The sequence below is a fragment of the Canis lupus genome, chromosome 8 (genome assembly GCF_003254725.2).
Source record: "Canis lupus dingo isolate Sandy chromosome 8, ASM325472v2, whole genome shotgun sequence".
In the NCBI taxonomy this organism is placed as follows: domain Eukaryota; kingdom Metazoa; phylum Chordata; class Mammalia; order Carnivora; family Canidae; genus Canis; species Canis lupus.
The window spans coordinates 22,590,334-22,614,321 of record NC_064250.1 but is presented as its reverse complement, the minus strand read 5'-3'; the positions used below and the strand labels follow the sequence as shown (position 1 = coordinate 22,614,321).

The following is a 23,988-nucleotide window of genomic DNA, read 5'->3' as shown; positions in this document are numbered from 1 at the left end:
TACAGGCTTTAAAGGCCTAGCAGCCCGTCGGTAATACACAAATGTGGGCAATGGCTGGTAAATAGCCCCACCACCAATGGTCGCTTCACAACGGTTCCAGCCAAGAGCGGACGGCAGGCTCAGGCCACCCGCGTCGTCCGCCGCAATGACCGCATCAGCGCGCTCACGTCCCGACTCCACCGAGGCAGTCCAAGCACCGCCGCGACGTCCCTCACGGCCCGGCCCCAATCCCGCCGCGCCGCGCCGCGCCGCAGCCCCGCCCCCTCGCGCTCCCGGCGGAGCCCGCGCCACGCCCCAGGGGCGGGCCGATGCTGAACTGAGGCGGGCTGGCTCAGTACGGCGGAGGCAGCGGGGGAAGATGGCGGCGGCCGTTCCACAGCGGGCCTGGACCGTGGAGCAGCTGCGCAGCGAGCAACTACCCAAGAAGGACATTATCAAGTTTCTACAGGACCACGGTTCAGATTCGGTACCAGAGGCGGCGGGGCGGCCGGGCTGGTGCGGCTGAGGGACGCCTCACCCCCCCGGAGATTCCCGTACATTCTGTATTCCTCCGTGCCCCCGCCCTCGTCCTCTCGCGGCTGGTGGCCTGGAAGGCCGGAGAGGCCTCGCGTGTGGCGGGGAGCCGCGCTCTTGCCCTAGCTGGGCTGCCCCATCTGGGTGGGGGGAACAGCTTTACTGCTTGGGGCCGGCAAGCGGCGATTGCGTCATCAGAACCTCACTGGGACCCTTGAGTGAGGGTGGAAGCTGTGGGAAAGAAAAAAAAAGAATAAAACCAGGAGATCCTGGGGGTTGGGACGGGTGCCCTTGCTCTGGGGACCGGGGTGAGGCCCCTGCAGGAGAGAGTAGGCCGTTAGGGGACTGGGAAGGCTTGTGAAGGTTTTTGTGGGAACGGTCTGTGCGTTTTGCTTTTCTCGTCGATTACTAAATAATGAACACTAATGCGTGTAATTTTTTTTAAAAAAAAACGGTAGTTTGCAGTTTAACTTTTTAAAATATCGACTCTACGTGACCTTTTCACCTTTATACTTTCAGGGGAGTTACATGCGCCTTCAAGCGCACAGTATCTCCCATTGTTATAAACAAGACTAAGAAATGAATTTGACATTCTTTATCCTGTACGCCCTGCATTTTTCAGTATAGGCTCCATCTTAACCACCCGACTCTGGTCACAAGTGTTTTGGGGTTGTTTTGTTTTGTTTTGTTTTGTCAGACTTGACTTTTTTCCTTTCCGAAATTAAGAGCATTCATAACCTCTCTTAAGTTCCCGAACCACTGCAGAATTTCTGCAAGCTGGATCCTCCACTTTTGGGAGATAGAAACAGCAGTCTGAATGGTTTCTCTACAGCTTTTCATTTAAGTTCTAAACTTGAATTAGAAGAATTCTTTCTGGGTTCTTCTGTTAGGATCGTAGTTAATTTTCATTTTGAGGTGTCTTTAAGAGGTAGTTACTCTCAAGCATCCAGTTCTATACACCTAGACATCAGCAAATATTTATACAACACCTATAGCAAGAACTATGCTCAGTATTAGGGGATACAGGATAAAAAGAAAGACCGCACCTCAGGTATTCCATTTTATACCATTTTAGTGGAATTACTTTCTCTTCAGTCAATTCATATTTTCAACAGGAACAATAGAGTAAACTAGGCATATCATTTGTTAACATTTAATGTCTTAATACTGTAGTTAATCAAATTCTTACAGAACAAATGATCCCAGTGTGAAATCTAATGTAAAACTGGCCCACCTGGGACAATTTCAAGAGACTTGAATTATCAATTTTTTTCAACATATTAATCTTTCAAGTGCATATTCTCCAGTATTCATTCACATTCCTAAACTTATATTTGACAGTCACCATCTTATTGATCATAAGATATGAAGGAGCTGTTGGTATTTTGGATATTTTTTTGGAATCTTGCTAAAGAAATCACAAGAGTGCTAAAAGCAAGTGATTACTTCCATTTAATCAAAATTACCTTTCAGCCTTTATCATTTAGAACATTTGTCTAATTGAGGGAGAGGAAAAGCAGAGGAGAAAAAAAAATACAGTAGTGATTTGTTAGAAAAGCTGTTTTATCAAAAAGATAGGTGCCAGGGGCCAGCTTTATGAAGATAACAAAAATGAGGAATCAAGGACCAGAAGGCAGAAAAGGAAGCAGAAAAAAATAAGAAGAAGACATTTTTCAAATCCCCACATTACATGATTTTGAGATGATGTTACATTTTGATAACTCGATATTTCAGAAGTAGTATTTTGGTGTCAATTTGCCAACTTGGTTTTAACTGTTTTTGCTGATTTTATTTAAGAGAAGTGGGATTCTGTTACTTTGAATTATGAAGTACATTGTTATTAGTCCTAACAACTAATATTTATTGAGTTCTCACCATGCAATAGACTGTAATATGAAAGGCATTAAATGGATTATTGTGTTTATCCTTAAAACCATTCTCTGAGATAGATGCTGTTATTATTCTTCCACTATGATATGGAAACTAAGTTTTTAGGAAAGCTTGTCCTTTGACTAAGATCAGATAGCTAGGATTTTGATTCAGGTGGTCTAACTCCTCAGCCCGCACACTTAACCACCATATATCCAGCATTTTGTAACAGTGCTTCCCAGTCTGTCAAGAATGGGTTACACATTTGTCAAGATAGCTATGCCTAACATGGTTAAAGGGTCCCATGGCCATGGCCAAGTAACATCCTGCCAGTACCAGCATCATCCAGTTACCAAAGTGTGCTTGCTATATAAATGTTCTGTGAGTTCTGTAATGGGAAGAGCATTAGTATGCAACAGTGTGACTCCTATGTAATATTATAGTTCCAGTCTTGTCAATAATCTTTATAGTGTATTTTTTAAATCTTCCTTCGATCTTTTTTGTTATGAAGTAGGGCAGAAAATATATTTATTTTTTCCATCAGTAGTAGTTTTATTAACGATACAATTGTTCACATAAGAGGTCATTTTCTAAAGTTTAGACCCTTATTACATGAGGGAGATTATTTTGACTAACCAGCTTTTTTTCCTTATAGTTTCTTGCAGAACATAAGTTATTAGGAAACATTAAAAATGTGGCCAAGACAGCTAACAAGGACCATTTGGTTACAGCCTACAACCATCTTTTTGAAAGTAAGGTGAGTATTATTACATCATATTACCAGAATATTGGTTTAGATATTTGTGTTTGAGAAAAGAACTTTTAAATTTATTTGCAGAATTTATTTAATTTTTTCCACCTGGAGTTTTTCCTAACTATAAGTGGACTATCAAATCTAGCAAAGCTAATCTGCAGTATAGCAGGATATTATGTTTTTGAAAGGAACCAAATTTTAAAAAATAATTCCCAGGATACCTTGGTGGCTCAGTAGGTTGAGCATCAGACTCTTGATTTCGGCTCAGGTGGTGATCTCAGGGTCTGGACATCAAACCCTGCACTGGGCTACCTGTTCTTTGGAGAATCTGCTTGAGACTCTTTTCCTCTGCCCCTCCCCACACTCGCATGTGTCTGTGCTCACTCTCTCTCAAAGAAATTTAAAAAAAATAGTAATTCCCTGTAGCTTAAATTAAAACAACAAAAGGGCTACCAAAAAGTTAAGACTCCAAAGTAAATTCTATTTCATTAATGAATTTTGAATCTTAGATTTAGGCTGAGCCTTTAGAAAACCAAATTTTTAAAAAATTCTCCAATATTTGTTCACTATGAAATAACTATCTTCCACAACAGAGTCTTTATTAAGGAATTATGTGATAGTATTCATATCTGAGTCTTGAGTTGGCCTTTCTAAATCTTTTTCCTTTTTAAGTATTTATTTATTCGTTTTAAAGAGAGAGAGCACAAGTGAGGGGAGACCGAGAGAATCCCAGACTCCCCATGAGCATGGAGCCCAACATGGGGCTGAATGCCAAGACCCTGAAGTCATGACCGTAGCTGAAACCAAGAGTCAAACACCCAATGCCACTGAGTTGTCCTTTCTAAAGATCCCTTTTGAGCATTTATATTATGAGATGCTTTGAGGTTCATAATTTGTTGATTAAAATGCTTAACATAAGATTTTTCCTTTGTTCTTAGTTTCCATTTATTTGTATTTGAGTTACATAGCCTATATTCAAATGCAGGTGTTCATTAAATTGAAAAGTTGAAAATCTAGATATCCCTTCTAGTCTTTAGCCTGTCCCGAATATGGTAAACATTAGAACATTTTCCTTGCAGCGTTTCAAAGGTACTGAAAGTATAAGTAAAGTGTCTGAGCAGGTGAAAAATGTGAAGCTTAATGAAGATAAACCCAAAGAAACCAAGTGTGAAGAGACTCTGGATGAGGTTTGTATGTAATATTATTTTATTTCTCATGTGAATTTGAGGAAAGTTTATAGCACTGATTTCTCATAATAAGGGGTGGTTGAGTATGACTACTTTGAGTGAGCCAAACACTGATTTGGGGTGTGTTATCTCCCTTAGGTGTACTGAATCAGGGAAGAAAAAAAAAGAAAAACATGTAAGAACCAGTGCTTTATGGTTAATAAGCTTTTTCTATAAAATACCTCTAGCTTTGTATTTTATATTTCCTCTATGTCTGACTAGAACTCCTGAGCTTCCAAAGCCATTTTAAGTCCTGCTTCTATAGCCAAGTTTGACTGAGTGAAAGCCGTTTCACTGTGATTATTTTTAGCTTTTTCTAATGTACATGGTATCCTTGGCAATAGAAATAGTCCAGGCTTGGCAACAGGGTGTGGAGTCTTCTGTCTCATCTTTCCCAACATAGGTCTTACATTTTGGTACAAAGGTTTGAAGAACTAGATAAAACCATTTCTGCAAAGGGACAGCCTCAGTAGAGCCAAGGACAGCAGTTAGAACAGCCACAAAAGAGCTAAATTGATAATAATCTTGCCCACTTCTGATAATATCTTGCTAATAACTAAGCTATAACTCCTTCCTAACAGTCTTAGTATCAGTGATAATAATTTGATTCTTTAGGTCTTATGAAGACATGTCACCTAATGATGAAGTACTATAGCATTTGGATATTTGTAGATAGAGTGTAAGTTCAAGTATACAATTATAGAAGTTTATATACCTAAAGCTAGTTAGTTCACAGGATACTCTCTTGGTTGAAAAACAGAATTTCATGTTCATGGATATATACACACAATAAAGCAATTTTGAGGTTTATCATGTCTAATATTATTTGATAAATGTTATATGTACTGGGAAGATATTCAGCAGCTACTAAGGTAAGTAAAGGTATAATAATTATTGAAGGATTGCAAAAGCAATTGGCAAAATAGTTTACCTTCCAGAAAATTACAATAAAAAGGTATGAGGCAGCAGATTGTGTATCATTATGAGGTTAAGAAAAAAAGAGTTATGGGGTGCCTGGGTGGCTCAGATGGTTGGGCATCTGCCTTCGGCTCAGATCATAATCTCCAAGTGCTGGGATCAACCCCCATGTCAGGCTTCCAGCTCAGCAGGGAGTCTGCTTCTTCCTCTCCCTCTTCCTCTTCACACATAAATAGTATGTGTGATAAACTGAAATGTAAATATCAGTAATAAACTGATACTTAAAGTACAGCAAAAAAAACCCTGCTTTTCTTACCTATATGAATTACCACCTATTAGCCTTTAGCATTCTTTAAAAAACTGATAATCCTGCTTTGTTTTAGGAAATATGCCTGTTAGAGTAATTTCTATAGATAATTCTGTTCCTCGTGTGAACTTACTTTCAAGTTCAGAAACAAATGGAGTATTACTATATTCGTTCTAATTGGATATAGTAAAAATATTTAGTAATGTCTAGTATTGGTGCTAAACAACTCAAATCTTTGGGGAAAAAAAAGTCACAATGCGTTATTTAATGCCTTATGATTTTATAGGAATTAAATAGTAATTATATTTCTAACCTTGGAAAGTAATAGGATTTATTTTATCATTTGTTGAATAACAATTTTGTCAAAAGAACATTGGTTTCCAAAGTAGCTAGAAGTTACTTGAAATTAAATTATAGAGGGACACCTGAGTGGCTCAGTGGTTGGGCGTCTGCCTTCGGCCCAGGGCATGATCCTGGAGTCCCAGGATAGAGTCCCACATCAGGCTCCCTGCATGGAGCCTGCTTCTCTCTCTGCCTCTGTCTCTGCCTCTGTGTGTATCTCTCTTGAATGAATAAATCAAATATTAAAAAAAAAAAAAGAAATTAAATTATAGATAGGCTACTTACTAATATTCTCACCACAGACAACAATTAGATGAATTTTTTTAACTCAGAGGTGAACCAGAGGCAACAGAGTTAACCAAATCTGTGAAACTCTGTGCCGAGACTTGGTTCACAGTTGGCTGTATAAGAATTCTCTTTGTCGTCCACCATAGAAGGATGTGAGTTACTAACTCTATGTATTGTTTTTGTTTGTTTTTAGGGTCCACCAAAATATACAAAATCTGTCCTTAAAAAAGGAGATAAAACCAACTTTCCCAAAAAGGGAGATGTTGTTCACTGCTGGTATACAGGAACACTACAGGATGGGACTGTTTTTGATACTAATATTCAAACCAGTAAGTGTAAATGTAATCCTATCTTTTTAGCTTTAAGGCATTGCAAAATATTTGTGTGGTACATGAACAGTTGGTTATACCTTTCTCTTGGCTGTCAATTTTTTCCAAAAGTCCTTTGCACCTGTGATTATTGGCCGGGGGAATAAATCTTGGTTGTTGGGAAGCCAAAAAAAAAAAGCTTAGTCTAAACTTCGTTAATGTCCTATAGTTGAGGCTTTTGTATTTAACATAAAAGGCAGAATAGTGTGGTGTTTTAGTAGTGTAAACATAGGTCTTTACCCTCTTCCTGCTTTGGGGACCATAACTATTTTTACATACAGAATTGTCTTGATGAGTTAACTTTCTGAATTTTTATTTCTTTTCAAATGCATAATATGGTAAGTTCTAAAATCAGTTTAAAGACAAATCACTGTTTTTCCACTGGAACTTAATTTCATCATGCATTATAAGGAAAATTTGTTTTACAGGTTCAAAGAAGAAGAAAAATGCCAAGCCTTTAAGTTTTAAGGTTGGAATAGGCAAAGTTATCCGAGGAGTAAGTAAAAAATGGCAATGAATCAATAGATATTCTGGTACATGCTGTATCTGCTATGGTATCATAAGTAGGATTTGGGATATGATGAAAACATTTGTCTTTGGATTCTGACAAATCAGGTGCTATCACTGTTAACTGATCTGACACAAGTTTTCTGGGTTTCAGATATGGACAACAGTACATTCTTCCTCAGGGTTGCTAAACAATTAAATGAGCATGACTACAGTATATAATGTAATAGAGGCTCAAATATTTTCTTCATGCCTACCCCTCTTTATTTTTTCATCATAAAGTAATTCATCAGAAAGTTTGGCTTTCTAAATTTATGTTTTAAGATTTTTTTTTTTTAATTTTTATTTACTTATGATAGAGAGAGAGAGGCAGAGACATAGGCAGAGGGAGAAGCAGGCTCCATGCACCGGGAGCCTGATGTGGAATTCGATCCCGGGTCTCCAGGATCGCGCCCTGGGCCAAAGGCAGGCGCCAAACCGCTGCACCAACCAGAGATCCCTGTTTTAAGATTCTTAAAAAATGTCACATAGTTGTTTTATCACTTACACACAATTGAGAAAGGTAAAAGATCCATTTCACTGCAGTACCTTATAGAAGCAGAAGTTTGTTCTGGGCCTTTTCACTTCTCACAACCAAGGTTCAAAAACCAGAAAAACTTTTCACACATAAGCATGCTTTTTTACCTGCCTTTACATGTGAGAGATAATAGAAGGGAACTTTGAGAAAAGGGGAAGGTAGGATTGAGCTGTACTGACCAATGCAGTGTACAAGAGTATGTAATAGAGCACTGAACAAAGCTGTTTTTGTAGGGCCTATTGTTATTAAAAGGTCTTTATTCACAGCATCAAACATTATAACTGAAATGCCTGTTAAATGCACTTATGAGAACCCTCGGTGTTCTTTATACTTGGGCAAGTTCTAAAATACGGAACATATCCACAGCCCAAAATAGCATATAAAACATCTTGAAACCAAAGGTTTAACTAAAAATAACCTTAACTGCTACCTGATTATACCAAGGTGATCAATTTTTTTATTTCTAGGACTAATTTGCTTACATATTTCTTCTAGTAAACCATATTCTTAATTTCCATTATATAACAGGTCTGTCCCTTGAGCTTTATGTGACTGAACATTTCAACAGAGTATATGATATTAGTCATATATTTATCTTTGCATCCTGTTGGTTTAACTGTTTTTGGTAACTGGCTTTAAGATCCAGAGCATCTGGCTGGCCTAGTTGGTAAAGCACGTGACTCGATCTTGGGGTTGAGTTTGAGGCCCACACTGGGGGGGAAAGAGTCTACTTAAAAAAAAAAAAAAAAAATTATACAAGATCCAAATTTGGACAAACTGGAATGGCAACCTAGAAACCTGTTATTATTTCTTTGAATACTCTTACCCCTAATGTTGTAACATGTAGTTTATCTTATATGCCACCATGACTCCAAAATCTAGCAAACTTAAGATGATTCTAGAGTAAGTACTTACTAGTTTATCCTTATAATATAAATTCAGAAGTTTGCGCTAGGATATAACAAGTATAGCAAATTTTTTATGATAGTACTAATAACTGGTTTCTGTAAAGTATGACAGCTAACATTTACAAAAAGTACTTTCACATTGTACCATTTAAAGAGTGTATTACACAAAAAAATAACTTTTTTTTTAATTGAGGTAATAAAGGAACAAAGATTCAATCAAGGACATTATGAAATCCAGTAACAATGCTTTTTGGTATATTCAGTCTTCTAGTTTTTCATGTATTTTTTGCAAATTATCATTAGTTTTTATTGCATGTTCTTGCCTTTAGTGGGATGAAGCACTCTTAACTATGAGTAAAGGAGAAAAGGCTCGACTAGAGATTGAACCAGAATGGGCTTATGGAAAGAAAGGACAGCCTGATGCCAAGTATCCTTTTTTTCCTTTGTGAGTAAAGAAAAAACACGAAGAAAGGCCACTTGAATATATATAAAAGATATGTTGTCTAGGTTAACTTTCAGATTAGGAATCCTGTCCATACTAGTATTCCTGTGTCAACAGCTCCAATATAGACAGTAGTTAATATTTTTTATTGGCACAAAGTATGCCAAACTTGAGCTAGAATAGAATCTACCATTTTTCCTCTTGGAACTCAGGTTTTCCATTTTTGAGAGCTAAACTGTGAGGTTTTAAGATTCCATCTTTGAAAAGCAGTTGTTACTGTATGAAGGATTTACTTCAAGGAACTAAGATGTCCAATACAAACAACTGAAGCAAACAAGTATGACTTATAGTAATTTTATGCTACAGTATAATTTCAGGCAATTAAATGGGTACTCAGAGATTAGAAATGGAGGACATGTTGGGGATTACCAGTTTTGAAGGAGAGAGACCATAGGTCCAACATAGTGGAAGCATCTGTGATTACTGTTAATGACAGTACTTTTCTAATAGGCCCAGTTTGAAACTTTTTTTAAAAAAACACACCTCCTGACCATGTCTACCAGAACAATCCAATAACTAAGTGAGAAGTAATTTTTTCAGTTGTTGGTTCCATTCCCACTGGACTAGTTGGATCAGTTAAAGTAACTTTTTAAAAATTTGGAAGCCCTCTCCAATCTTACCAGTTAAGATTATTTGGGAATATAATAGCCCTCTTCTAAACCTATCAAAATTAGATGGCTCAACTACAGCTCCCTCTCTCTTGTGAACTATGTCAAGACCAATCAGATAAAAACCACACTTCTCTGAACTCAGCACCTTAAAATTCACAGCAAATATCAGGTACTACACCTCAAATGATAACTTTGATTTAATGTAATTTATACACTCAACTAGATCGAAATCGCCTTTATTTTCTTAAGCATGGACTAGCAATCTTCATTAGGTGGTAGCTAATTTGGGAATACTAGGAAAAGAAGATCCTTGTTCAAGCTCAACCGATCTAGTCAACCTATACTGATAGGTTATGATCCCCATTCACAAAGATACTTTTAGGAACCACTAGGCACCTCACTCAGTCATAAAGCCCTTCCCTTTGGGGTTAATACCCAATTTCCATATATAATTCTAATTTTAGACTGAGGTTATTGGGAGTGAAGGAAGAAATTATTTTTATCAAATTTACCTTGACTACTTCAATAGAATTCCACCAAATGCAAAACTCATTTTTGAAGTGGAATTAGTGGATATTGATTGAAATAGCAATGCTTCAGATATAAAGACATTAGCAACAATAAAACATGGCCTTGAAGAAACTTATGTAACTAGAGCTGGTTACTATTGTAAGGGGAGAGTCAACTGGAAAATTCAAGAACTCAGATATTGTTTACCCAATCCCCAACTTTTAATATATGTAATCCATCATAATTCCTTAAAGTTTGAGATATTTTACTACAGCTGTGTAAAATATTAGTTAAGGTGAAGTGACTTTCCTTTTACCTCATGTTGTAAACTAAAAGGCTCAATAAAAACGTATTCAGTGTCTTGATTTGTTTGGTGTTAATATATAAATGTTCTGAGGTTAACCAGGATTAACCAGAACTAAGACTTCATCAGAAGAGGGACTTAAAAGCAAAATTGTCTAGAGAGCTTTGCCAGGGGCACTCTTAAAATCTTTTTTTTTTTTTTTTTTTAAAGACTTTCTAAGGGGGCACCTGGGTGGCTCAGTGGGTTAAGTGTCTGCCTTTCGCTCAGGGTCTTGGGGACCAAGTCCCAGGTCGGGCTCCTGGCTCAGCAGAGAGCCTACTTCTCCCTCAAATCCCCCTGCTCATGCTCTCTCTTGTATCTTTCTATCTCAAATACATAACATCGTAAAGCTTTTTTCTAAAGCTTTAGAAGCTCTTTAATATTTTATTTATTTTAAAAAGAGACCACACACACAGGTTGGGGGGGCAGGAAGAAGAAACAATCTTAAGCAAACTCCCCACTGAGCACAAAGCCTCATGTGGGGCTCCATCTCACTACTCTGAGATAGCAACATGAGTCGAAACCAAGAGTTGGACGCTCAACCAACTGAGCCGCACCCAGGCGCCCCTCCTCTTTAAAAAATCTTTAAATGTTTCTGTATAATGAGAAAACAAGCACAGAAACTGAGGAAGCAAAAAGCTAAATGGTCTAATCCTGGCAAGAAGATAACTAAGTTCAAAAAAAGTATACTTAAACCAATAAACCACTAATCATGATTAATAAAGTTGATATTGTTAGGTGATCCACCTCCTCCCCCCCCCAATAAATTCATAACAATTCATTGAGGAATCTTCAGTTTTATTACAAAAATGAAGATGATCAGTTTGATCAAAATGAAAGCTTGCTCACAAGTTTTACATGAATATTCTAAATACAAAGTCTCCTGAAACAGCATACTTTTGATATGATTTTCATTTTTTAAAAGGGATGCAAACATTCCTTTTCATTTATAATCTCTATCCCAAGACATAGTATTTAATAGTGTATCTTTTCTGCAGTTAGATCCAAATTCACAAGGATAATTGAAACAGACAAAACCTTGTCATCAAAGTTTAAAAATCCATTTTTTTTTACAGAGGTAAATCCTTAATAACCAGCCCTTATGTATTTTCAGAATCTTGTACTACACTGACATGATTTACAGTCAGTTATTTTTTTCCTACCCCTTAAGGCTACAAAACTCTGTTGCAAATGCATTGCAAAAGAATTCTAGACCACTTAATGCAAAAATCAAAAAAATAGTTCTCCAATAAAAAGTAAATTTTATAAATGGTAGGAAATAGTATCTGTGGTAAGCTAATAAGTGACATTTCTTCCCCTATTACTAAACAAATCATGTTACACAGAAACAGGAAGACAAGTTATCAAATACAACAAGCTTATGCTATGTTTACATCCCTCATTAAAAAAAAATAATTTCATATCTTTCACAAATTCCATCTGATACATTTTCTCATCAGGTTGGAGGGGGAGGGTAATACTGTCCATAATTCCAAGGATTCTGATAATTGTACTGAAAGGAAAAAGCACACATGTTAGCATGCTAGAACTGGCTGAATTCTATTTATAAAAGTAATTAAAGAGGATATGTTTAAGAAAACAAGCATGTGTTCACTGCTAAAATTCTAAGACTTAACCACAAAAGACAATTATACAGTCTGGAATAGAAGTAGTTGTTTTAAAAAAAAAAAAACTATCCTAATTTATGCTTTTCTAATAACATCTATGCACAAAGAATTCAATTATGTGAACTCACTTGATACCAGGCACTATAATTATATGCAGCTTGATTTGCCTGTAAATCACCATCAATCATCTGTGTAGATGATGAACTTGTATCTTCTGTGTGAGCTTTCTTTTCCTCTGGTTCTTCTGATCTAAATAAAAGGACAAAAAAGAAACTTTCAAAATTCCAACAGGTAAGTACTTTTAAAACAAATGGGTGAATGTGTACATTTGTATCTATGTACATTTGTTTTAGTAAAGTTCTTAATCACTCAAGTTTTGTATGATTTTTTTTTCAAATCGTGAATATAAACTATTTAAATTACCATAATATGAAATGAAATGTCTTTTAAGCATCCCTTCCCAATTCAAGGAGTTACATACCCATTTTCTGCTTTCCTTTTTAAAGAATCCTGTTCTTTTAGAAGTGTTTGATGTTCATCATAAGCATTCAGAAGCCTGAAAGGAAAAAAAATCCTCTAGAATATACAAAAATCAAATTGTTAAATTCATAAAGTTTTAGACTTATTTCCACTTGGAAATAAAAATATGTTGCGATGAACATTGATTTTTTTTTTTTTTTTTTTGGTGAGATGAACCAGTAAGCAAACCTCCCAGCTAGCTACCTTTTCAATGTATTTCCTTTGGGAAACCACTACTCTGCACTTTCCTTCTCAGTCCATGTGATTCAAAATGAGGCTTCAGGGGTTCAGGACTGGCCAGTACTATATACCCTGACCAAGAACTGGTTCAGCGTGAGCCTATGACCCAAACCAAAACGTTTAGTCGGTCCTGGGATTTTTGAGCTACTAGAAAATGCCTGTTCTCCATACTACAGTTGGCTGAAGCTGATGGGATATTGGTCAAGAGCTATCTTTGGGATCATTTCTAACACATGTGGAACACCTGCCTAGGAAATTATTATATAACTAAGATAGTGACCTTGAGAATGTGTTTTTGTCCATTGCAAAGGAGTCCTGACCATTTTGTAATTTACATATTTTTGAGATCTAATTTAACAATGCTTATTAAAGATCCTTGATATCAGGATAAAATATATTTAAACTTTGGCCATATGATAAACTGAATTAAAACTAATACAAAACTACAATATAAAAAAAAAAACTACAATTTAACTGTTATCACTGATTAAAAAGATAATTTTCAGGAGGCACCTGCGTGACACAGTTGGTTAAGCATCCAATTCGTGGTTTCAGCTCAGGTCATGCTCTCTGGGTTGTAAGATCAAGCCATGTGTCGGGATGTGTGCTCAGCACAGAGTCTGCTTAAGACTCTCTCCCCTTCCCTCTGCCCCTCTCCCCTGCATGCTCTCTTTCTCAAATAAATAAATCTTTTTTTTTTAAGATAACTTATTAAATAAAAACATTCTAACATGATATGTGTATTAAGTCTCACCTGGAACTCAGAACTTCAAAAACGATGTCACTTGAAGCCAAACTGACTGTAATATCCTAAAGATTGTTTTCCTTTTACCATTTTCTGAAATATTTTTTTATAAAGACAAATGGCCTTATTTTTAAGGTAATCATAAACTTGAACACAGATAATTAACATTTCTGAGGAATGACCATTAACACTTTACATGCATATACAACTTCCCTGAGCAGCCTGCATACATACACATCTAATAACAACCAGTAACTCTATTCCAAAATGTTCAAGACACTATAAAATTGTTAATACCAGCAATCTCTGGTTAAAGTGTTTACTCATCAAGCACTTTAAATGTACTAATTTTTTTAAGGCTTTTAACAACCTGTGCATTAGGTGATGAGAGATTCAATCATAACATGAGAAAATTTGAAAACTGAGAAATACACAAATAGTGGCACAGTAAAGATTTAAGCATGTATTTGTCTGAATTAAACCAATTCTTACCAATACATTATACTGCTACCTTAACTTCTAAGCTCATTTATTTTTCAATCAATTCTTTTCAAAATCTCAACTATAAAAATCTTTAAAACCGGATACGCAGAACCTCTGTATTTTGAGGGGCCTAACTGGCATCTTTGTGTTATGACTCAGATTTGTCCACATATTACTGCCAAATTTAACTATGTCATTTAATTTCAGTCAAAACTCGAATAGCTTCCTACCGTCAGTTGTGGTACTGCATGTGCTCCAACCCAGCCTAGTGTTCAATGCATAGCACAACCAACTTCATACTCATTACTTCAAAACCCCTCCATTAACCAGATGTTACTTTTAAATGAACTTTAACTTCCACCATTTTATCCTCTGTCAGAATCCAGTAACTAAATGAAGCCTCATCTCCTCTGCGAAGGATGACAAATCCATTCTGATCCACAGAAATCACAGCCTTAACAGTACCACCTCATATACCTATTTCCTCTGATCATCAAACCACCCAACTAGACTAAAACCTAGAATTAAATTCCCATTTCTTTTGTGTACTTTTTCAGTACAAAACAAAGACACTAAATATACAGCCCAGGTGGTTAGAAGCACAGACTCTGAAGCAAATTCTAATCCCAGTTGCACAATGTAATAAGAGCTAACTGACCTTGGAAAAACTTCTAATCTCTTTAAGCCTCTCTTCATCTATTAAAAGAACAATACCAACAAACAACAAAACAGTATCTATACTTTCATTAGACTGTTCCATATTTTACACTAGATAATTCATATAACAGATTTAATATGTCAAGCACATATATACAATTGTATTAAAAATTATGTTAAAATGTTTTTTAGTTTAACTAAAATTTTACTCAGCCATCAAAAATGTATACAAACATATGTAAAACAGCCACATAAATAATCCTCATTTTATCAAGAACTGTTTTCAATGGAAATCACTCTATAATAGGGTATTTAGAAAAGATAGAAGAACTGGGATAAGTTGCCTACTAGAATCAGTTAAGAATGAAACAGCAGCAATACTCTAATCAATACTTCTATTTTGCAAAAATAAATCATAAGCTTTTTTCCCAAATGCCCTAGAGTAAAATCCTTCTGCTACCTTCAACTTTCAGCTTCTTAAAATGTATGAAAATGAGTTCATTAGGCATGATTTGTGCAACCAGATCTATTTTCTCTGATCAGAAATAAAACAGCATCCCTATCTCTGATTAATCCCATCCACTTTTCATGGCCTATATATACTGTTTGTGTTTTAGGGTTCAATCCTTGATCCATTTCTTTTTTTCATGGAATTACTGCTTCCTGCCATCTCTCATTGTTTACATTACCATGCTAAAATTTTGAAAACAATTTTGAAGGAAACACAAACTATATATCCTGTTAAACACATACATATTTGCAAAATTGAATTACCCCCCATATATTTAAGGAAAAAATAACCTAGACACACATCTTAAATTTAACAATATATTAATTTGTACTAATCATCAAACTCTCATCGAAAATTATCAATGCTCATTTACTATACAAATAGATAATATATAATTAAGATCTTACTTATTAACATCTGAACCAAAATCTTCAAGAAACTCCACTTTTCTCTGAGAAAATGTAATTCTCATTTTAATAGGTAATGAACCATGTATAGCTTTGTCAAAACAATTTAGGATATTTTCTTCATTTTGTTTGAGGTCACCACTATATTCCATTTCAAGTAAATTGAGGTATAACTTTGTATTTTCCTGTGTAAAAAGCAGTATCAATTAATAATATTTCTAAGATACTTTAATTAGAATATATACTTAAAATGTCTTCATTTTAATGTCTAAATTTGAAAAGAAAATCATATTAAAATGTAACACACTAAACGTTTTGAGCATACATCAAAACAGGTGAAAAAAACATTAGCACATTGATAAGTAAGGACATCATCCTAGTATCTCCCAAACAATGCAAACTGTTAAATACCTGTAAGTTAAAAGCCTATATCCTATCTTGGGTTTAATGAGCCTTGGCCTACCAGGCCAAATATAAAAGAAGCATCAAAAAATGGTTTCTACAGTTCCCAGTAATTTAGATTTTTACAACTATAATCATCTTAAACTGCAGCTGGAAACACACTGTTACAAACCTGTGTCTTGGGTGACTGGGTGATGGGCACTGAGGGGGGCACTTGATGGGATGAGCAACGGGTGATATGCTATATGTTGGCAAACTGAACTTCAATCAAAAAATAATAAATAAATAAATAAATAAATAAATAAATAAATAAATAAGCCTGTGTCTTAGCCCTGGCATTAGCTTAAAATCTAAAAAAGTGAAAAATATAAAAAACACTGGCTTTAATCGACTAATAAAGTGAAATATTTTGGAGGAGGAGAATCTCATTGTTATAGTTGTTTATAAGGTATTCTCTCTCCCATGCTCTCTACCTACAATAATCAGTAAATTTGCTATAAAATTTCTCAACATGAGGGAAATATAAAGTGTCACAATGTCTGCAACACTTTTTAATCCAATAATCTTAATTTTCTCAACCTTTTAATTCAAAACATTTCTTTTCAAAACATTTTTAAACAATGGCAACATCAGTTTAGAGGGACTGCTGTCTTCATGTAGTAATAAAATATATTACATACAGAGCAAATCTTTCATCATAGTTGCCAAAATGAGAAAACAAACAACGGCCATTGTTTTGTTTTGTTTATGGAAGATATTCTAAAATACGAATACTTACTTTGTCTCTTTCGATTGCTTCCAAAAGCACCTTTCTTGATTTGGGAAGGTTTTTTTGTATTTTAAAAAGATGTCGGGCTAGTTTGATAGCATAAAATGATGATTCATTATTTGATTTGGCATTCTTAATGGCATCCTGAAGCAAATGTTCAGCTTCTTCCATATTTCCGTGCCGTCGTTCTAAACTTACTCTTCTCAAACGAACCATTGCCAATCCTAGAACACATTCTTCAAATGTTCTCAAGATATTCCTGGCTTCATTAATATTACCTAGAAATGTTAATTAAATGTTTATGCTTTTGTTTAAATCTCTGAGATATCCTTTATGCAGCAAGGTACTGGCAAATGACAGTCCACAGGCTAAATTCAGCCCTCTGCCTGTTTTTTTATTTAAAACTGAAAACAGCCACGCTCATTTGTTTATTATCTACAGATGCTTTGGGGATATAATGGCAGAGTCATCAGAAAAGAGAGCAATGGCCTGTAAAGCCTAAAGAATTTACTATCTGGCCCTTTACAGAAAAAAGCTTATTGACCTCTGCTTTACACCATCCCAAGACTCAACTCCTTTAACTTTATCCTGAAGTAACTTAAAATCCAAAAAATATCAACTGAGTTTCCTCATTCTTACCCTGCTGTTCCTCAAAAGCTGCCCAAAGCATATGCACCATGGGTTTCTTTGGGAGATGGATAGTGCAAGCTCTGCTGAAGACATGCCTCACTCCTTCAATGCTATGGTTTTCCATGTACTTGGCATACTACATACAGAAACAGAGGAAATACTGAATAATTTACAGTTGAACAAGCCATTAAATATGTGACAGAACGATAAAATTCTATTTGTAAACCCATTCAGCACCTTTATTGAACCACTAGACTAGTTTCTGTAAGGAAGGACGAAGAGAGGCAACGAGGTTGGCATATGCAGCAGTCAAATCTGGTTGCAAGCAGACCATCTCCTAATGCAACAGATATAGTTATATGAACAACATTCAACAGAAGTACAAAAAAGGTTAGTCACTAGATCAATGTTTATAATATGTTCAAGTTTCAGAGCATCTAATTTTCTTACCTTAATCCAAAACTCCTCATAGAGGGCACATGATATGACACATCTTTCAAAGAGAACCACAACTCGTTCATGAGTCCCATTTTCAATTTCAAATTCTAAGTATTCTTTCCAGTTTTTCAGTTGTGCCTTTTCCAATGGTTTCACGTGAAAATAAGGTCTTTTAATCTGTAATAAAAGTACGATAGGAAAAAAAAAAGTATGACATAGGAATGAAAGTAAATCAATACCAATACCAGAAAATGCATGAACATATAACAATACAAATTATCTAAATTATGTGTGTAATTATGGTGAGCCAAAAAATTTTAATCACCATATTTCATGGCAAAACTTTTAAAATTAAAATTTTTAAGGCTTTACAAACTGAAGAAATAGAATGTATTTTCCATTTATTTAGTAACTGTAATGGCACTACAAAATTTCCTTTATGTTGAGGAAATTTTTTCCTTTGTTGAGTATTTTAAAACTGAACAATTATACTATATTACAGGTAGCAGACCAGTAGTTGCCTAGCACTAGGAGTGGGGTGAGGGTTACCAAATGAAAAGGGGCCAAAGGAACTTTCTGAGATAACAGACTACTTCCATATCCTGATTGCTGTGATGCACTGTAATGTGCATATACATGTCAAACCGCATAGCCAGTCACAAAAATACCACATACTATAATAATTTCACTCATATGAAAGGCCAGAACAGGAAAATCTATAGAAAGAGAAAGGTTGGTGCTACCTTAGGACTGGGAATGAGAGGTAGAACAGACAGGTGAGGGAGTAGAGGAATGACAGCTAAAAGGTAAGGGGTTTCTTTGTAAGGTGATAATGTTCCAAAATGGACCATAGTGATGGCTGTATGTATCTGTGAATACACTAAAAACTACTGAAATTGTATACTTTAAATGGGTAAACTATATGGTAAGTGAATTCTTTCTCAATAAAGCTGTTTAAAAAACAAATTAAGAACTAGAATCTGAGGGAAACCCTCATTTTACTACAGTATTTTACATCTAAAATGGGTGCATCTGTTGTACATAAAGTATGAACTCAAGTTGATTTTAAAAACTGACGACTGTAATAAAATGTTCAGATTAAATAGGTATATTCCAACTCAAGTAAATCTGAATTCATTCTATAAGATTCTAAAACTGACAATGGAAAAATGATAAAATTGATTATGGGAAATTAATAATGCTAGAGGTAAATGGGGCAAAAATCTTAAGTTACTACTTGAACAAAAAAAAGTAGTAGAGACATTATTCAAAACTGAAAGAAAAATACATTATTCCTATCTTTATATTTTGAAGCCTATTACAAAACAAAAACACTTACACCTTCTTCAAATGTCCACCTTTTACTAACTTCATGCTCATTATAATTAAACATTTCTTGATGAATTTCAATGATTCTATGTCTCATGTTTTCGATTTCTGTAATTAGCTTGGGAAGAAAAAAAAATTTAAATCACACAAGTTATATACTGAAATTTTTCATATTATTGCTTTCATTTAAGTATTATCCACATCTACTTTAAAATCTTAGAATAGTGTTAAGTTTTAAACTGTTAACAATTATGTGCAAAGTACAATTAACAATACTAAAATTTATAACAGAATTTCCTAATAAACCACTCTGTGTGTGTGTGTTTAATAGGGGACTAGTAGATCATCACACAGACAAAATGTCCCTTTTAAGGACATTTTTAAGGTATCTCTCATAGTAAAACAGATTCTCTTACCTTAAATCTGTATTTAAAACCACACTAAAGCTCAAGAATTCCCACTTGCCTTAATCAGAAACTAATTTTATATGAGCCACAAATCATCCAACACATGCAGTCAAGAAATACAAAGTCTAGTTTCTCATACACTGAAGGATTTTTCAGTAAGTCTGGTTACCTTTGCTGGATCAGTAATGTCTTCAATTCCCGATGGTAGATCATCACCAGGAGGACCATCATCACCACTATGTCCATTTACAGAAGCTAATTCCCTTCGCAGCTGAATAAACTGTTCGCCAGTTAGAAGATCTCTAGGCAAGTTATTCTGTACATGTTCTTTAAATCTAAAAGAAGCCAATAAAAATAAATGCCCTATATATGAAGCATAATTTTAGATCCCATGTTCAATTCCTACTACATATTTCTTTTCCAAAAAAAAACTCTGATTTAAAACACCAAAGTCTCCTTTTTTATAGTAAAAACCTACCACTTGATGAAACAATCTATAGACATCTTCATTTTCTTCATGCCTTTGCAGTAGAATGGAGAAGGCCTGGAGAGCATAAATTCAAATTCTAATTCTCTCCATTATTAGTTATTCAAATTGACCTAAAGGAAGTTTTTCCCTCTTTAAGTCTTAGTTTTCTCATGTGTAAAATGGCACAATACTATTTTGCAAAATGACTTTAAAATTAAATATAATGCCTATGTAAAATATAAATGATCATTTGTAAATGATCAACAAATGTTTGCAGTTCCTTCCCCACCTCCTAATTACTCCTTAATCTGTGTCTGTGCCAAACACTCCAAAGAAATTGCTCTAATTAAAGTCACCCAGGGCCTCTTACATGCAAAATTAAAATGGACACCTGTTTCATAGTACAGCCTATACCCTATGAATGTCCTCACTACTTAAGGCCTTTAGCCATGCTTTCTTTTTGGCACCTTCTTAAGCCTTGGCTCTGAGTTACATTTCTCTTGGTTTTCCTCCAAGCCTTTGACCAATCCTTGATCTCTGAGGATTCTCCCTTCCTATCAGTCTCTAAATGTTAGTACTGCCAAGGATTCCACTTAGCATTTTGTTCTCAACTATTTTCATTTCCTTCCCAACCCATCTAATTAATACAAAAATAATAAGCATACTATGATGACTCTCAAAACTTTAACTCAAGCCCATACGGTTTTCCTCAATTCTAAATTAGTCTATCCAATTGCCAAAACTCTGCACAAGGAAATAGGTTAAACCAAGAGTGGTTTGAAAAAAAGTCACTTCACTTTTACATACTTTATATGTGTGTGTGTGTGTGTGTATACATATATATATGTGCAAATTTTAATCAAAAACACCAAGTTGAAGAGGTAAAACAGCTACACTATCTAAATTTGGAATCTTATGTATAATATCTTGAACTATATTATGTAATTTTTATCCACAAATCTTGATTAATGGTACTGCCAACCACTCAGTTTCTGAATCTCTTTGACCCTATTTATCACTTATATTCCATTGGGTACCAGGCCCTATTGATTTTACCTTCTAAATACATCTTCATGTCCTTCTCATTTTTCACTGGATAAAACATACATAAACTGGGCTTGTAGTCTCTAGTATCACTATGTCCATCTCAACCCTAATACTATCAAAAATGTTATTAGAATGTAAACAAAAAAGGGATGCCTGGGTGGCTAAGTGGTTGAGCATCTGCCTTTGGCTCAGGGTGTGTTCCCATGGTCCTGGGATCGAGTCCTGCATCAGACTCTCTGCATGGAGCCTGCTCCTTCCTCTGCCTATGTCTCTGCCTCCCTGTGTGTCTCTCATAAAGAAACAATTTTTTAAAAGAAGTAAAAAAAGAAACCAAAATACCAAATATGATCACATCTCCCTCCTGCCACAATAACTTCTGTACATTTACCCTGCATTCAGGCTAAAATCCAATTCCTTAGATAGTCTTTCATATTCTGACCTAGACTGACTTCTTCTAATTATCAGACATACTTGTACATGTACCTTCTGTTCCAATCTTACAGGCTTTTCCCCAAGTTTCTTAAAACTGATTTTGGCTATTGACACCGCAATTTTCATAGATTTTAAGGCTCTCACAAATATATATAAATAATATTGGAATCTAATCTAGATTTTGCAGAATCAATGGATACAGAAGCTTAAACTTGATCCATTTTACCACTGGGAGAGAAAAAATAGACTGCCTTATTTTAAAAAATTAGGAATTAGGAAGTAGTTTTCAAAAGCATAGTAAGAAAATGAACAGATTTATTATTCAGATAAACATTAAAACTCAAAACTGTTATGATACAAATAAAAAACTTAAAAAAGGATAAAATTCCTAACTACTTACAGAGCACAAATTGACTACATTATCTAAGAAACTGTTTCAAATGGGGATAAAATATTAATACTAAGCAGTAATTTTTTATCAGCCTTTCCTACTATAAAGCTAATTTATTCAATAAAGAATGGCTGAGTGTCTAATATGTATTGAGCCCTATTCCTTCATATTTAGGATAAAAAAGAATAAGTCTCAGAAACTGACAGATGTACAGAGTGGTATAGAAGAGACATAATTTCAAAGCAGTGTTATTAATGTTTAAATGTATGCTGGGGCACCTGGGTGATGCAGTCAGTTAAGCCTCCAGCCCTGGTTTCCGATCAGCTCACAATCTCAGGATCATGCTCACTCAGCATGGAGTCTGCTAAAGTTTCTCTCTCTCTCCCCATCTCCCCTCCTGTCATCCCCCCACCTCCGCTCACTCTCTCTCTAAAATAAATTCTTAAAAAAAAAAAAAAGATAAATGTAAATAAATAGGCAAAGTGCTGGCACAAATGACAGAACAAAGACTTCCTATTTTGGCAAACTAGATAAAGTTTCACACAGAAGACATTAAGCATACTGTATGGTTTTGATTAATATAAGTTAACCAGAAAAATGGCAAATAGAAAAGGTATTACAGTCACAGAAGTACAAAACAACAGTGCCTACTGGGAAATTATCAGTATTTACATATGTCTGGAGCTTAGGAATACCAGAGACTGGGTCTGAGAAGTTAGTTAGATCAACATCACAAACTCTCATGCTAAGGAAAATTTTAAACTACCTATTTTCTTAGAGATAATGTCATCAGTATACATCCAACGTACAAACCTACAGAACAGAAATACTTTTATTACAGCACTTAGAACACTTTTCTTATAAGATTTATTTATTTGAGAGCAAGGAGAGAGAGTGCGCATGCCCACAAATGGAGGGAGGGGCAGAGAGAAAGGGAAAGAGAGAACCCCAAACAGACTCACAACGGAGCATAACACGAAGCTTGACCCAGGTCTCGATCCCAGAACCCAGCAACCTCCACAAGACCTGAAAATCATGCTCAACCAACTGAGCCACCCAGGTGTCCCTGAACACTTGTTTTAAACATATGCTTCCTCCTCTATACTTCTGACCAGCTTGAGGGCCAACACCATTCACACATAGCTCCTTTGAGGCATTATTTCTCAACTTAAATGGCATACAATCTTTACATAGCAAGCACTAAATAAATGACCAAACAGGAAGAATGTATTAGGCAAAAGAACACATTTCACTAGTTCTCAAAGCAGTAGGTCATGTCATAAGATTTACTTAAACACCACATGTAAGTTTGCTACATACATTGATTAGAATAGTGGTTGTCAATATATTAAAAGAAAAAGCAGATTAAAGAGCAGTATGTGTAATATAATCAACTAATATCTATAAGCATATATGCAATTTTTAAAACCCAGTGGGATATTGATTTAACAACAAAAAGAAAGATTTGGAGGAGACGACACTAAGAACTTTGGAGCCACATTATCAAGGTTCCAATCAGCTTCCAACCACTAACTCTGCAACCTCATGCAAGTATTTTAATCTTTCTGTGACTGTACTTCCATAAAATGGGGACAATAAAAGTACCTATACCTCACCGGCTTGTTGTGGGGATTAAAAATATTATCTGACATTCAGAACAACTCTGGCATACAGCAAATGCTATGTAACAAGTGTTTCCTAATTATATTTTATTTTTCTTACCAAAAATAAAATTCTTATCATCATAGACTTTATTGTATACTGTAGATCCTAGAAGAATTGGTTTAGGAGAAGGCATTCTCTTTGCCTCATAAGGATTTTTAAAACCTTTGTATTCACTTATTCAACAAATATTCAGGGCAGCCCTGGTGGCTCAGCGGTTTAGTGCTGCCTTCAGCCCAGGGTGTGATCCTGGAGACCCAGGATCGAGTTCCACGTCAG

At 35.4% G+C, this 23,988-nt stretch overlaps 2 protein-coding genes and 1 non-coding gene across 5 annotated transcripts in view; 1 reads left to right on the top strand and 2 right to left on the bottom strand.

Moving 5' to 3' along the window:
• The first annotated feature begins 257 nt into the window (after positions 1-257).
• Positions 258-10,565, top strand: LOC112657597 (FKBP prolyl isomerase 3). Of its 2 annotated transcripts, none has more exons than XM_025443639.3 (7): positions 258-466; positions 3,038-3,139; positions 4,216-4,323; positions 6,411-6,546; positions 7,014-7,081; positions 8,907-9,004; positions 10,220-10,565. In XM_025443639.3, the coding sequence occupies exons 1-7, from the start codon at positions 359-361 to the stop codon at positions 10,272-10,274; spliced, it is 675 nt and encodes a 224-aa protein (XP_025299424.1). In that variant the 5' UTR covers positions 258-358; the 3' UTR covers positions 10,275-10,565. The 2 variants fall into 2 exon arrangements, with proteins under 2 accessions (XP_025299424.1, XP_025299425.1); XM_025443640.3 differs by lacking the exon at positions 258-466 and adding an exon at positions 591-1,564.
• A 759-nt stretch (positions 10,566-11,324) lies between these two features.
• Positions 11,325-23,988, bottom strand: part of PRPF39 (pre-mRNA processing factor 39) — a 38,393-nt gene continuing 25,729 nt past the window's right edge. For both annotated transcript variants that reach the window (XM_025442870.3, XM_035720088.2), the window contains 9 exons: positions 19,878-20,043; positions 19,312-19,419; positions 17,985-18,149; positions 17,544-17,670; positions 16,914-17,182; positions 15,734-15,918; positions 12,653-12,727; positions 12,300-12,420; positions 11,325-12,056 (listed from right to left, as the gene is read on the bottom strand). In XM_025442870.3, coding sequence (XP_025298655.1) covers positions 12,000-12,056; positions 12,300-12,420; positions 12,653-12,727; positions 15,734-15,918; positions 16,914-17,182; positions 17,544-17,670; positions 17,985-18,149; positions 19,312-19,419; positions 19,878-20,043 — 1,273 coding nt within the window. In that variant the 3' untranslated portion in view covers positions 11,325-11,999. The remainder of the gene's footprint in view (positions 12,057-12,299; positions 12,421-12,652; positions 12,728-15,733; positions 15,919-16,913; positions 17,183-17,543; positions 17,671-17,984; positions 18,150-19,311; positions 19,420-19,877; positions 20,044-23,988) is intronic.
• LOC112658207 (small nucleolar RNA SNORD127) lies at positions 16,757-16,842 on the bottom strand. Its single transcript, XR_003135599.1, has one exon. It is a non-coding gene; the product is annotated as a small nucleolar RNA SNORD127 (small nucleolar RNA).